The sequence below is a fragment of the Dendrobates tinctorius genome, unplaced genomic scaffold (assembly GCF_039654945.1).
Source record: "Dendrobates tinctorius isolate UK_male_01 unplaced genomic scaffold, ASM3965494v1 ptg000159l, whole genome shotgun sequence".
Taxonomy (NCBI): domain Eukaryota; kingdom Metazoa; phylum Chordata; class Amphibia; order Anura; family Dendrobatidae; genus Dendrobates; species Dendrobates tinctorius.
This window is the reverse complement of record NW_027361826.1, coordinates 9,547,199-9,560,122: the sequence shown is the minus strand read 5'-3', so window position 1 is coordinate 9,560,122 and position 12,924 is coordinate 9,547,199. Positions and strand designations below refer to the sequence as shown.

General features: G+C 43.7%; 1 protein-coding gene across 5 annotated transcripts in view; it reads right to left on the bottom strand.

Moving 5' to 3' along the window:
- Positions 1 to 12,924, bottom strand: part of LOC141052300 (probable endonuclease 4) — a 37,545-nt gene that overhangs the window by 20,025 nt on the left and 4,596 nt on the right. For all 5 annotated transcript variants that reach the window (XM_073549499.1, XM_073549501.1, XM_073549502.1 and 2 more), the window contains 7 exons: positions 12,659 to 12,763; positions 11,321 to 11,443; positions 6,468 to 6,638; positions 6,170 to 6,379; positions 5,912 to 6,094; positions 5,524 to 5,655; positions 5,321 to 5,425 (listed from right to left, as the gene is read on the bottom strand). In XM_073549499.1, the coding sequence (XP_073405600.1) occupies positions 5,321 to 5,425; positions 5,524 to 5,655; positions 5,912 to 6,094; positions 6,170 to 6,379; positions 6,468 to 6,638; positions 11,321 to 11,443; positions 12,659 to 12,763 (1,029 nt within the window). The remainder of the gene's footprint in view (positions 1 to 5,320; positions 5,426 to 5,523; positions 5,656 to 5,911; positions 6,095 to 6,169; positions 6,380 to 6,467; positions 6,639 to 11,320; positions 11,444 to 12,658; positions 12,764 to 12,924) is intronic.

Genomic DNA, 12,924 nt, shown 5'->3' with positions numbered 1-12,924 from the left:
CCACTGTTCCCGGCATTTTTAAGCAGAGCTGCTCGCTATTAAGAAGTCCTCTAGATACGGGATTATTATTATGTCTTGCTCCCTTATATGGGCCATCATTTACGCTACTATTTTTGTAAAAACCCATGGAGCTACAGATATTCCGAACTTCAAGGCTGGAATTCTTTTATCTTGCCCATTTATTGTGACAGCTAATCTGAGATATTTTCTGGAGTCTTTGTGAATGGGGACGTGATAATAGGCATCGCTGTCGCTGAGATCTAATACCGTCATAACGCAGTTCAGGAACAGGATTTTGGTGGTGGACCTGATTGACTCCATCTTGAAGCTTTGATTCCTGACATATCTGTTTAATTTTTTTAAATTTATGATTGTCCGAAAGGTGCCGTCAGTTTTGGTCACCAGGAAAAGAGGGGAGTAGAACCCCCTGCCCATCTCCTGAAGGGGAACCTCCTGGAGGACTCCTTTTTTTACCAGGCTTAGGACCTCGCTTTCTAGAGCTTTCTGCTCTTGCGTACTGGATCTTAGTTGGGTCACTATGAAATTTTGAGGTGGGAGAGAAAGGAAGTCTATTCTTAACCCCTCCTGGATTAGATTTAATATCCAGGGGTTTTGAGATTTTCTTCCAGGCTGGAAGGAAAAGGGTTAACCTTCCCCCCACCCTGGGCAAACTGTCACTTAGGGGGCTTTTTGTCTCGGGATGAGTTACCGAAGAGAAATCCTCTATGTCTTCTCCTGTCGTCCTACTTTTGTTCGCTCGGTGGTCTCCTCTAAAAGAATTTCCTATTCCGAAAGGGCCTCTTGAATGCTACAGGTCCCAGGATTGGAAACCCCTCCTTTTTATCCCCTGCCTTCTGGAGGATGTCGTCTAATGTCTCCCCGAAAAGGAACTTCCCTTCACAGGGGATCGAACACAGTTTCATTTTAGTCTGTAGGTCAACTTTTGAGCCATAGTGTTCTTCTGGCTGCATTTGAAAGTGCTACTGCCTTGGACGATAATCGTACCGAGTCGGCGGATGAGTCCGCTAAAAAGGCAGCTGCTCCCCTTATTACTGGGATGAAATCCAGGATCGTATCCCTTGGTGTCCCTTCCCTTAGTTGCTTCTCAAGTTGGTCCACCCATACCATTAGGGCTCTTGAGGTACATGTCGTCGCTATAGCTGGCCTGAGATTACCTCCTGCTGATTCCCATGCCCCTTTAAGAAAGGTGTCTGCCTTTTTATCTAGGGGATCCTTGAGGGTACCCATGTCCTCAAAGGGAAGAGCGAATTTCTTTGAGGCCTTTGCAACTGCTACGTCGAGCTTCGGGGCTTTATCCCAAGACGTAGATGCCTCTTCATCGAAGGGATATTTCCTTTTTAGGGAATGGACGGTGGTGTTTTTTCTATCCGGTTTCTCCAATTCTTTTTTGATTAGGCCCTGAACATTTTCGTTTAGTGGGAACACTCTCCGCTTTTTTTTGGCCTAGTCCCCTGAACATTATGACCTGGACTGTTTTATCGGGCTTGGGTCCAACACCCACATGGTAGACCTTACAGCCCTCACTAGCATGTCTACCTCTTATTGGGGAAAACAGTGACGTCCCCCTGTTTCCTCGTCAGAGGATGAGGAGCCGGATTCCGAGGTACTAGAAGTGATCTCCCCCGACGTCGAGGGTTCAGATTGGGAAGCCACTATCGTGTCTTTCTTTTTTGTCTTATCCCTGTGTTTAAGGGATTTAAGGGCACTCTGAACCTCCAATTTAATTGCGGCTCTTAGGTCAGAGGCGAAATCCGGGGTTTCCTGACAAAGAACTTCCTTTGTACAAGATTCGCAGAGTTTTTTCTCCCATGATATAGGTAGGGGACTAGTACAAGTAGGGCACTCCCTGTTCTTCTTTTTCCCCTCTTTCTTTACCTAATAAGGGAAAGGAATTCTATTACAATGTTAAACATTCACGAAGATCACTCACCCGAAAGTACGCGGCTGCAGGTACAGATTCGAGAGACGAAGTCAGGTCCTGTACAGGCTGATCTCCTGGTGGCGATTTGCTCCTTGCGGCTGATGTGCTGCATGGAGTGACTGCTGTAACGGCCATTATTCCTGTCTCGTTCCTTTTGTCGATGATGGTGGTGGTGCTGCTGCTGATTAAGCTGCTGCCTGGGCTGCTGCTCCTGGTGCTGGTCGCTGTCCCCCATCATGCATAGGATCGCTTCCAGCCAAGAGTGTTTTTGCAGCTCCACCATTTCACATTTCCCGGCGTGTGACGTCACCGCTCCCATCCTGCACCGCTTCTGCCGGGGAGAGCGTTCCTGCGCATGCGCCGATTCCCGGAAGCCGGTATCTACTTCCGGGGCAGCGGCCATTTTGGTACACCTCTGCTCCATGGCGCTGCCCGCGTTTACCGGGTCCCTGCGAGCCCCGACCTCCTCTCTGGAGCTCCGAATCCCCCCCCCCGCTCACCTGGCAGCCCGCATCGGCCCAACGGTGACTGCTTCGGGCACCGCACCCGCTGTGGCAGGGGCCTCCCCGCTGCCATCCCCCGGTCAGGTCGGCTCCGGACCAGATACAGGTACCGCTCGTCCGGTGGGTCGCCCGTCAGGGACAGGAACCCAACTGAAGGCGGAGGAGAGGTACCGCCCTTTTATCGGTATTTTCCTGTCCCTGAAGGGCGGATCCCCTCTCTCCGTGGTCCTGTCATGGGTGAGAGAGAAAAACGCATTGCAGTAAAAACGCAGCATGCTCATTAATTTTGCGGAAAAGTCAGTGGTTTTAGCTATTTTCTATGAGACTGGGGACACACATAAAAAAAAGGCGCGGAAAAAAAACGTGCGGGAAAAAAAACGCACGTTTTCTGGGAAGGAGTCCGGTTTTCATGCAGAAATTTTCTGCATAGCCTGATAGTTTCATTTTTGCATTAAACCACAATTTCTCATTAACCTCTCACCTCCACAGCAAATTTTTATTTTTGCTTTTCCATTTATTGATCACCCCTTAAAATGAGCCATAACATTTTTATTTTTTCATCGGCATAGACGTATATAGGCTTCATTAATTTGGGGGGGCGGCGTGAGTCTTGTATCAAAAAGACACCATTCATTTTACCATATAGTGTACGGGAAAAAAAAATATAAGTGCGATGAAATGGTGAAAAATAACGCAGTGCTGCCATTTTTTTTTTTTGAGTTTCACTCTTACAGCGTTAATTGTGCATGTAAAACGATTATGGCAATATCAAACATGTATAGTTTTTGGATTGGCTGGATATCACAAAAGAATTATTATGACAGGCATGGGGGCCTTCAAGCAGGCCCCTGGCTTCCACAGAAAACCATCAGTATTCAACAACTGTGTTGCAAGGAAGCCAGTGGGCGTCCGAATGAATGAATGCCTGATTCTGACCGCTGAGCTTAAAAGGGTTGTCCACTACTAGGACGATCCCTTCTAGATCAAAAGGTTTGTCCCCGATAAATAATAAAGCCTATATTCACCTCCTGTGCCAGGGCCATTCTCGTGGTGTCGGCACTTGCTCTCCCTGGGGCTCTCGTGCGGTGTTGACACGTGACGTCCGTACCCAATCACCGCTGGCGTCACTGTCAGTCTGGAGCCACACACAGGAGGCCTTCTCCCTCCCAACACACAGACTCCATCTTGGGTATTCAGACACACACCCCTTGGGTGGGGTATGTAGGGGACTGGACCCACCCATCTCTCCTAGTCACCTGAAAGCCTCCCAATGTATAGAAAAAAACCATCAGCAGTAGATCTGCTGAGCAAACAAGCTCAGGCTTCCATCACAGGGCCACCCACCTCTGTGATACATACCGCCCATCAATCACATGACCAGTAGCCATACCACAATACATAGTGATGAGCAAACGTACTCGGATAAGGTGTTATCTGATCATGCTCATGTGCTAACCAAGTGTATTCAGCGTGCTTGAATAATATGTCTGAGTCCCCGTGGCTGTATTTCTCTGCAGCTTTTTGACAGCTGCAACACATGCAGGGATTGTCTAACAAACAGCCAAGAGACATGCAGCTGCGGAGACTCGAACATTTTTCAAGCACGCCGAAGACACTCAGCACACGAGCATGCTCAGATAATACCTTATCCCAGCACATTCACTCATCACTATTAGTTCAGCCTTCCTTACAAGACTACATAGCGTTCATATTATTAAAATGGCCGCAGAGAGAGGAGCATGTGACCAGACGTGTCCATCAGCCCCATACAAGAACACCGTGCACTTAAAAGCCTTTTCTCAATTTGATAAAGCTTGATAGTCTGGTCACATGCTCTTCTATCAGCCATTTTGAGAACAGGAGCATGTCTATATAAAAAGGAGGTCAGCACTGAATCTTCTACTTTAATAATTTTCTTCCCCTTGCGAACTAGAACCTGCAATTGTTTGACCGCTTATACTACAGTATATAATGCAGTACTAAACTGTGGCTATAGTGAAATACTGATTTCCTGTGAAGCCCAGCCACAGGGAGTCATGTGAGTACAAAGATGGCAGTGACAGGCCTTTAGTAGGCCCCCAGCTGCCATGGTAACCCCATCAGCACCTTGCAATTGCCTTGTGGTGGACCAGAGTATAATGGGATACGTGGGTTATAGCAAGAGGACAGGGGCATCTAAATGGTGAAAGGGAAGCCATTATGTCACCAAACACGATTATCCTGCAGATATAGGGTTTAGGGCACCTTACTGAAAGTGTGGCTAGCTGGTGGAATGGAACCTATTTCCGCCTGTGAGCTGCTGGCTTTCAATCATAGGGGCATACACAGAGCAGCTGCAGACACCGCTCAGCACACAGTGCGCCACGGCTGTAAGCATGCCCAAGAACTTTGACAGTTCGCTCTGCACAGATGCGCTGCAGAAAGAGCTGTCAAAAATGCCTGCGCATGCTTACAGCCGCCACTCACAATGCTGACTGCACCGCACTGCACTGCCCAAATGACTGAAAGACAGTAGTTTCTGGGAGAGAAAGAGTTAATTTTCTCTGGGTATCCACCTGGCCAGGCAGCATTGTAACTATTTGCAGATGAACGCTATATCTGCAAGTTATTAACATTTAGGGACATGAGAGGTTCCTTTTAAAACAGCAGCAATTGGAGCTAGCTCTGGTGGCTGCTGTTAGAGGCAGCTGCTGGCTGTATAACACAGCTACCACACGTCATGTATGGTGCAGACACAGCCCCTGAGCCAGCTCCATACACCTGCTTCCCGAGGTACATGTACTTCAAGTTGCAGGACACATCAATGTGGACATAAAAAAGAAAAGAAACATTGGCTATACATTATCCTTGTGATGGACAAAGTCTAAAGACTGACCTTTTGAGTCATTCAGGTGGACAGCTTTAAGGTAGCAGAGCCCAACAATCTTCTCAAACTCATCTAACATATGTTGGAGTCCATTTTTTTCTGACAAATTGTGACCTGAAATTAAAGGACAGAAATTCAACACCACCCTGTCAGCATTTGTGACTGAGACAGAGAAGAGGCTGTAGACAGGATATACACGGCACAGAACTCACCGGCAGCAAAGGCGTGACAAGTGTCTAGGCACACGCCAATACGGGACTTATCCTTGATGTGGTCAATAATTCCCCGCAGCTCCTCGAAGCGACCTCCAACCGTGTTACCTTGACAGCTCATATTCTCTAACACTGGGAGATGACAGAATAATAAACAGCTTGGCGACATGAGGTGATAAAGAACTAACTAAAATGGTAAATGGAAAAGAAAGCTCTGTAGAAAATGCAGAAAGAAGTAGGACAGGCAATAATGGTAAAAAGATACGGGAGGCCTACTCTACAGTACCACATACATTTGGGATCACACGGCAGTATGTTGCCACTGCCGTGTGATGTGATGATCTAGATGTATTTTATCTTTAGACTGTCTCTCACAGTTGAAGTGTACCTACGACTACTCCTGGCACTTGTGAATGGGCATAATTTATCCCATCAGCAATGAGTTCCAGGCACTTGCTGACTGGCATTTCACCAATATGGGATCCAGGGTGAATGTTGTATAATGTAAGACCAAGCTTCTGGCACCGGACTAATTCTTCAACCAGCATAGCACGACTTTTCTGAAACACATCTTTAAATAAAATGTGAGAGTAAAACATGCACATAAAGAAAACCCGTATCAGAACTATGGTAATTCTAGGCATACCTGGCTTAGGCGAGCCAAGGTTCATAAGATAAGGGCTATGTGGCAGTATATAACGGGACTCAAAGCCCAACTCATCACATGTTCTCCTGAACTTCTCAGCAGCCTCTTCTTCTAGGGGTTTACTGCTCCAGGTTCTCTGCGACCTCAGAAACAGACCAAATGCTCTGGCTCCAATACGTTTGGCCTCCAGCGCGGCTTTCCACAGTCCCCCTGCACCCTCATAAAAGAAAATACAGTACACGAGATGTACGGAAATCTGATGTCAGTTACTCCATGAATGAGATTTGCTTTCATATACCTTGAATGGACACATGTGCTCCTACATACTTGTGAGGGCTCAAACTGAGGTGGAGAGGCTTGGACGCCGTCTCAGCCACCTTGACTTCTTCCTCTTCTTTCTTGGTGGTCGCAGTATTAGGTTTCCTCCCTGCTCTTTTTCTTCTCTCTGATGTTTGAATTATGAACTCATCTAAATGATGAAATGAATAGAGAACAGTTACAAAAATCTTACCCAACCCATATCACAAGGTTTTGTAATAGTTTACATGTTTGTTAATTCAATATTAGAACTTTTATTATTCAACTCAGACACAATATGGTGCACATATAACATCATCTATACTTTTCACCTCCTTGAATTTTTTCAGTATCATTTTGTGTGATCTGATCATCTCACCTTGAATTAGAATTTTTCCAAGAGTGTAAAATTCTAATGTCAAAAACCCACGGTTGTCCAGTTTGGATTACTCCTTACAAGATAACCAGTCCCCGATTAGGAGCCGTTTGTATGGGTTTTGCTGCAGACCTCAATTAGGCCACGTTCACATGGCCGTATTGCTAGTCCGGGTGCGGTCTGTGAAAAAATAGACAGCACTCATACCAATGGTATTCAGTCGGGTAGTGCAGATGAGCAATTTTTTTCACAGACTGAATTCTTAAGTTAAAAAAAATAAAATCACAGCATGCATTTTTTTTGTCTATGCAGGATGAGACTCACCCATTCAAGCCCATAGGTGCTCGAAAAACAAAACAACAAAAAAAAACAGATTCCATACAGAGCCACCATATAGCATCCGATTGTTATGGATACATTGCAATTCTGTAACATAAACTGTATTTATTCTTGTGAATTTATAGTAACTGCTGATGTATTAGAACAGATTGCATACAGATGACAAATGAGAAAAAAATGTGTCTGGGTTTTCACGCTTGTGTGAACTTAACCTTAATGGCAGAAGAAACTGCAGCCAAGTCCTCACTGTACAAATTGAAATCATTGAGAGGGACACTACACTGGCTAACACGGGAGAGTCCTGAGTAATTATTGTACGTAGAAAGTGGGCAGGGAAGAAACAAACTTTTTATAACCCTACAGAGCCACGACTTTGGAAGCAAGGTAACCATTCATTATGTCCCATCCATGTAAATGGGGAGGAAAAGAAGCGACTAAAAAGCATCCCAGATCTTGGCTTCTTAAACCTCCATGTGAGCGAGTACAGACATCCTTGTACCCTGCTTGTGTTCTGCCATGTGTGGGACCGGTGTTAATAACCTCCTCGCTGTGTCCATCCCACAGGAGGCCTCCTTCAAAATAATGCCACAGAGTTACCCAGTTTGGGGGGAAAAAAATAAAAAAAAACTACACAGAGGCACCTGCAGCATAGATAAATCCAAATTTGTAGTTGTACATCAGAAATGTATAGTCAAATTTACAGTCAGGGGTGGAGGGTTATTCCAAAACATATTTAGCTAATCGAGATGGGATGTAACATAGTAACATAGTAATTAAGGTTGAAGGGAGACTTTAAGTCCATCTAGTTCAACCCATATCCTATCCTAACTTGCCCTAACATGTTGATCCAGAGGAAGGCAAAAAAACCCCATGTGGCAACAGTAAGCTTCACATTAGGGAAAAAAATTCATTCCCGACTCCACATACGGCAATCAGACTAGCTCCCTGGATCAACGCAATATTAAGGAGACTAGTGGATATACCCTGTAATATTATACTTTTCAAGAAAGGCATCCAGTCCCTTCTTAAATTTTAGTAGTGAATCACTCATTACAACATCATATGGCAGAGAGTTCCATAGTCTCACTGCTCTTACAGTAAAGAATCCGCGTCTGTGAGTATGCTTAAACCTTCTTTCCTCCAGACGTAGAGGATGCCCCCTTGTCCCCGTCACAGGTCTAAGAGTAAAAAGATCATTAGAAAGGTCTTTGTATTGTCCCCACATATATTTATACATTGTAATAAGATCACCCCTAAGCCTTCGATTCTCCAAACTAAATAACCCCAAGTGTAATAACCTGTCTTGGTATTGCAGACCCCCTAGTTCCCTAATAACCTTGGTCGCTCTTCTCTGCACCCGCTCCAGTTCAGCTATGTCTTTCTTATACACCGGAGACCAGAACTGTACACAGTATTCTAAGTGTGGTCGCACTAGTGACTTATATAGAGGTAAAATTATGTCCTCATGAGCATCTATGCCTCTTTTAATGCATCCCATTATTTTATTTGCCTTTGCAGCAGCTGCTTGACTCTGGCCACTAAATGTGAGTTTGTCGTCCACCCATACACCCAGGTCTTTTTCAGTGACTGTTTTGCCCAGTGTTTTACAATTAAGCACATAATTATACAACTTGTTCATTCTACCCAAGTGCATGACCTTACATTTATCCCCATTAAAGCTCATATGCCATTTATCAGCCCAAGCTTCTAGTTTACATAAATCCTCCTGTAATATAAAATTGTCCTCCTCTGTATTAATTACCCTGCAGAGTTTAGTGTCATCTGCAAATATTGAAATTCTACTCTCTATGCCCCCTACAAGGTCATTAATAAATATGTTAAAAAGCGGGCCCAAAACTGACCCCTGTGGTACCCCACTGCTAACCGTGACCCAGTCCGAGTGTGCTCCATTAATAACCACCCTTTGTTTCCTATCCCTGAGCCAGCTCTTAACCCACCTACACATATTTTCCCCTATCCCCATTGTTCTCATTTTATGTATCAACCTTTTGTGTGGCACCGTATCAAAAGCTTTTGAAAAGTCCATGTACACCACGTCCACTGCATTCCCTTGGTCCAGTCCGGAACTTACCTCTTCATAAAAGCTTATCAGATTAGTCTGACAGGAACAGTCTCTTGTAAACCCATGTTGATATTGGGTCATAAGGTTATTCTTATCCAGATACTCCAGTATAGTATCTCTTAGAAAACCCTCCAGGATTTTACCCACAGTTGAGGATAAGCTCACCTATAATTTCCAAGTTCAGTTTTTGTCCCCTTTTTGAATATTGGCACCACATTTGCTATACGCCAGTCCTGTGGTACAGACCCTGTTATTATGGAATCTTTAAAGATTAAAAATAGTGGTTCATCAATGACTGTGCTTAATTCCTGCAGTACTCGGGGGTGTATCCCATCCGGGCCCGGGGATTTGTCAATTTTAGTGATTTGTAGACGCCGCCGTACTTCCTGCTGGGTTAAGCAGGTGACATTTAATGGAGAATTTTTATCCCTGATCATGTTATCTGTCATGGGATTTTCTTGTGTAAATACTGTTGAAAAAAAGTCATTTAGCATATTGGCTTTTTCCTCATCCTCATCCACCATTTCACCCAGACTATTTTTAAGGGGACCAACACTATCATTTTTTAGCTTCTTACTATTTATGTAGTTAAAGAATATTTTGGGATTATTTTTACTTTCTCTGGCAATGAGTCTCTCTGTCTCAATCTTTGCTGTCTTGATTTGCTTTTTACAGAATTTATTTAATCTTCTGTATTTATTTAATGCCTCATCACTACCTACTTGCTTTAATTCTCTAAATGCTTTATTTTTATCTCTTATTGCGCCCCTTACAGCTCTATTTAGCCATAGTGGTTTCCTCCTATTTCTCGCATGTTTATTCCCATACGGTATATATTGTGCACAGGTCCTATTCAGGATGCTAATAAACGTCTCCCATTTTCTTTGTGTATTTTTATGTCTCAGGATATCGTCCCAGTTAATTGCACCAAGATCATCTCTCATCCGTTGGAAATTTGCTTTCCTGAAGTTTAGTGTCCTTGTAACCCCTCTACTACACATCTTATTAAAGGATACATGAAAACTTATTAATTTGTGATCACTATTACCCAAGTGACCCCCAACCCTTACATTTGATATGCGGTCTGGCCTGTTGGATAATATTAGGTCTAGCAGTGCCCCCCCTCTTGTTGGGTCCTGAACCAGTTGTGATAGGTAATGGTCTCTCATAGTAGTCAAAAACCTATTACCTTTGCTGGAACTGCAGGTTTCGGTTCCCCAATGTATTTCAGGGTAGTTGAAGTCCCCCATAATAATGACTTCTCCTTGAGTCGCTGCTTCATCTATTTGCTTTATGAGGATATTCTCTGTAGCTTCCATTATTTTTGGAGATTTATAACAAACCCCTATCAGTAATTTATTATTTTTCCCCCCTCCCCTTATCTCTACCCACAGGGACTCTACATTTTCATTAGATTCATATATATTATCACGAAGGATGGGTTTTAAGGATGATTTTACATATAAACACACGCCTCCCCCTCACTTATTTGTACGGTCATTTCTGAACAGACTATAGCCCTGTAAATTAACTGCCCAGTCATGGCTCTCATCCTGCCATGTCTCAGATATCCCCACCATGTCATAATTATGTTCCAACAACATTAACTCCAATTCCTGCATTTTGTTGGCGAGACTTCTGGCATTAGTATACATGCACTTTATGTATCTCTCTGTACCTCTATTCTTTCTTAAATTATTAACTGTTCTAACCCCACCCCCCATGCCACCCCCAATTTCATTATTTGTGCCCAGGTCTCTAGCTGCACTGTCTTCCCCTCCTATAAAAGGAATACCCTCCCCCCCGTCCCTAGTTTAAACACTCCTCCAACCTTCTAGCCATTTTCTCCCCCAGCATGTATCAATGATGATGTGCGCCATCCAAGAGCTACTGCTAAATGGAATATTGAATATTGCTATTTTGCTCATTGGTGCCAGTAATGAAGATTTCTTAACCCAGACCTGACATCTGAATGTTTTTTGGAGCAAAATTATCTTTTGATGCAGTTTTGGCTAATAGTGGCACAGGGCAGCACTTAGATGCTCCACTCACGCACCTGTTTCTGGTGTCATGTCAGCGTCTGTATTCTGTTGCCGGACTTCGACTGAAGTTTCTTTTCTCTTTGACTTTTGCTTTCTATTGGGTCCTGATTTAGGCTTGTCATCCAACCCGATATTCTCTATCAGTAAAGTCTAAATATTAGTTGGCAATTCATACAGCTCGCTTAAACAAACAAAACACAATAGCCACTGCTTGTGACCATGATCACAACTTTTACAGCTAATCTGTGACGGATAGGGCATGTGACTATTCAACCTGTTCCTAACTTAGCTGTATTTGGCAGCAACTTTTTTTGCCCCCAATCTCACTTTCCATAGTTATAACATTTATTTTTCTATGAACAGATTTTTTTTTTTTTGCAGTACTAGTTATAGTTTTTAATTGCATCATATATTGTACCGTGGCGCTACAACTGATCTTTCAAGGGACTCAGTCACCCGCAATATGCATATTAAATGGGCTATAGGGACTGGGAGGACCATTACGCTTCTTCATTTGCACATTAGAGCTCTTCCTCCATTTCTGTTTAACATCGCTCGCTTCCCAGAGTGAACACTGTCTGAATGCCGCCATCGGGTGTGCGACAGCAAGTGCACACAATGGCCACACATCTCTTCCTGGTCTTCTTTCTTCTCAAGCTGCACTTCCGGATGCATTAGTTTAGTGAGTGGCATTAGAAGAAAGGAAGCAGGGAGGATGAGGGACGCGACTGCACACACCATAGTAGCATGAAGTGTTTGCTCTTGAAAGTGAGTACTGTCAATCAGAAGCGGTGGAAGGGTCCCAATATACAACTGAGGAGACCTAACAGTGCACCAAACTCTTGGTCACACCAAGGGGGCACCGAAACCTTCTTGTTGGCATGAGAATTAAGTTACCTTCTCAGGCATTGTACCAGTAACAGGTACAGCGCTAGTATTGTTGGTATATGGGCTTAGTCCTCTACAACGCTGTATCGCCCATTTAAAATGCATTTTGGGGTGACTGACTCCCCTTAATAGGCGAGTTGAAGCACAGTTTCCCTGAGCAGAAATGGGAAACAATACCTGGCATAGTCTTTGGCAATTGCAAATGCCCAAATTTGCCCCTCTAATGCATGCCCTACAGACATTATCAGCCATATTGAGAGCCTTCAGTCTGGAATACGGACACACATCACAAATAATTTGCTGATTTTGATGAATAAACAGTAAGTTATACTAAAACTTTTCACACAAATTTGTAGCTCAATCATTTTGGTGTCTCCAATTCTATGACGTGCATCATATAGATTACACAGCATCTCTAAGTGACAGGTCCCTTTTAAACTATTCCATATTATCAATTTAGATACCATCTTTTCTCTTTCGCCTTTTTGGTCTGTCGCCATCTGGGTCTTTTTTCTTGTCCTCTTTGCCAGCAATGGAACCATCTTTCTCATTCATAACCTCAGGAAGAACTAAAAGCAACATATTAATTCACATCATGGTTGTTACTAATCCAAAACTTTAAAAACACTTATTAAAAAAAAAAAAAAAAAACACCTTTGTGTCAATACTGTGACCCTTACCCCATCTATGGTTATTGAAAGCCAGGCCAGCCCCAATAATCCTTATACAA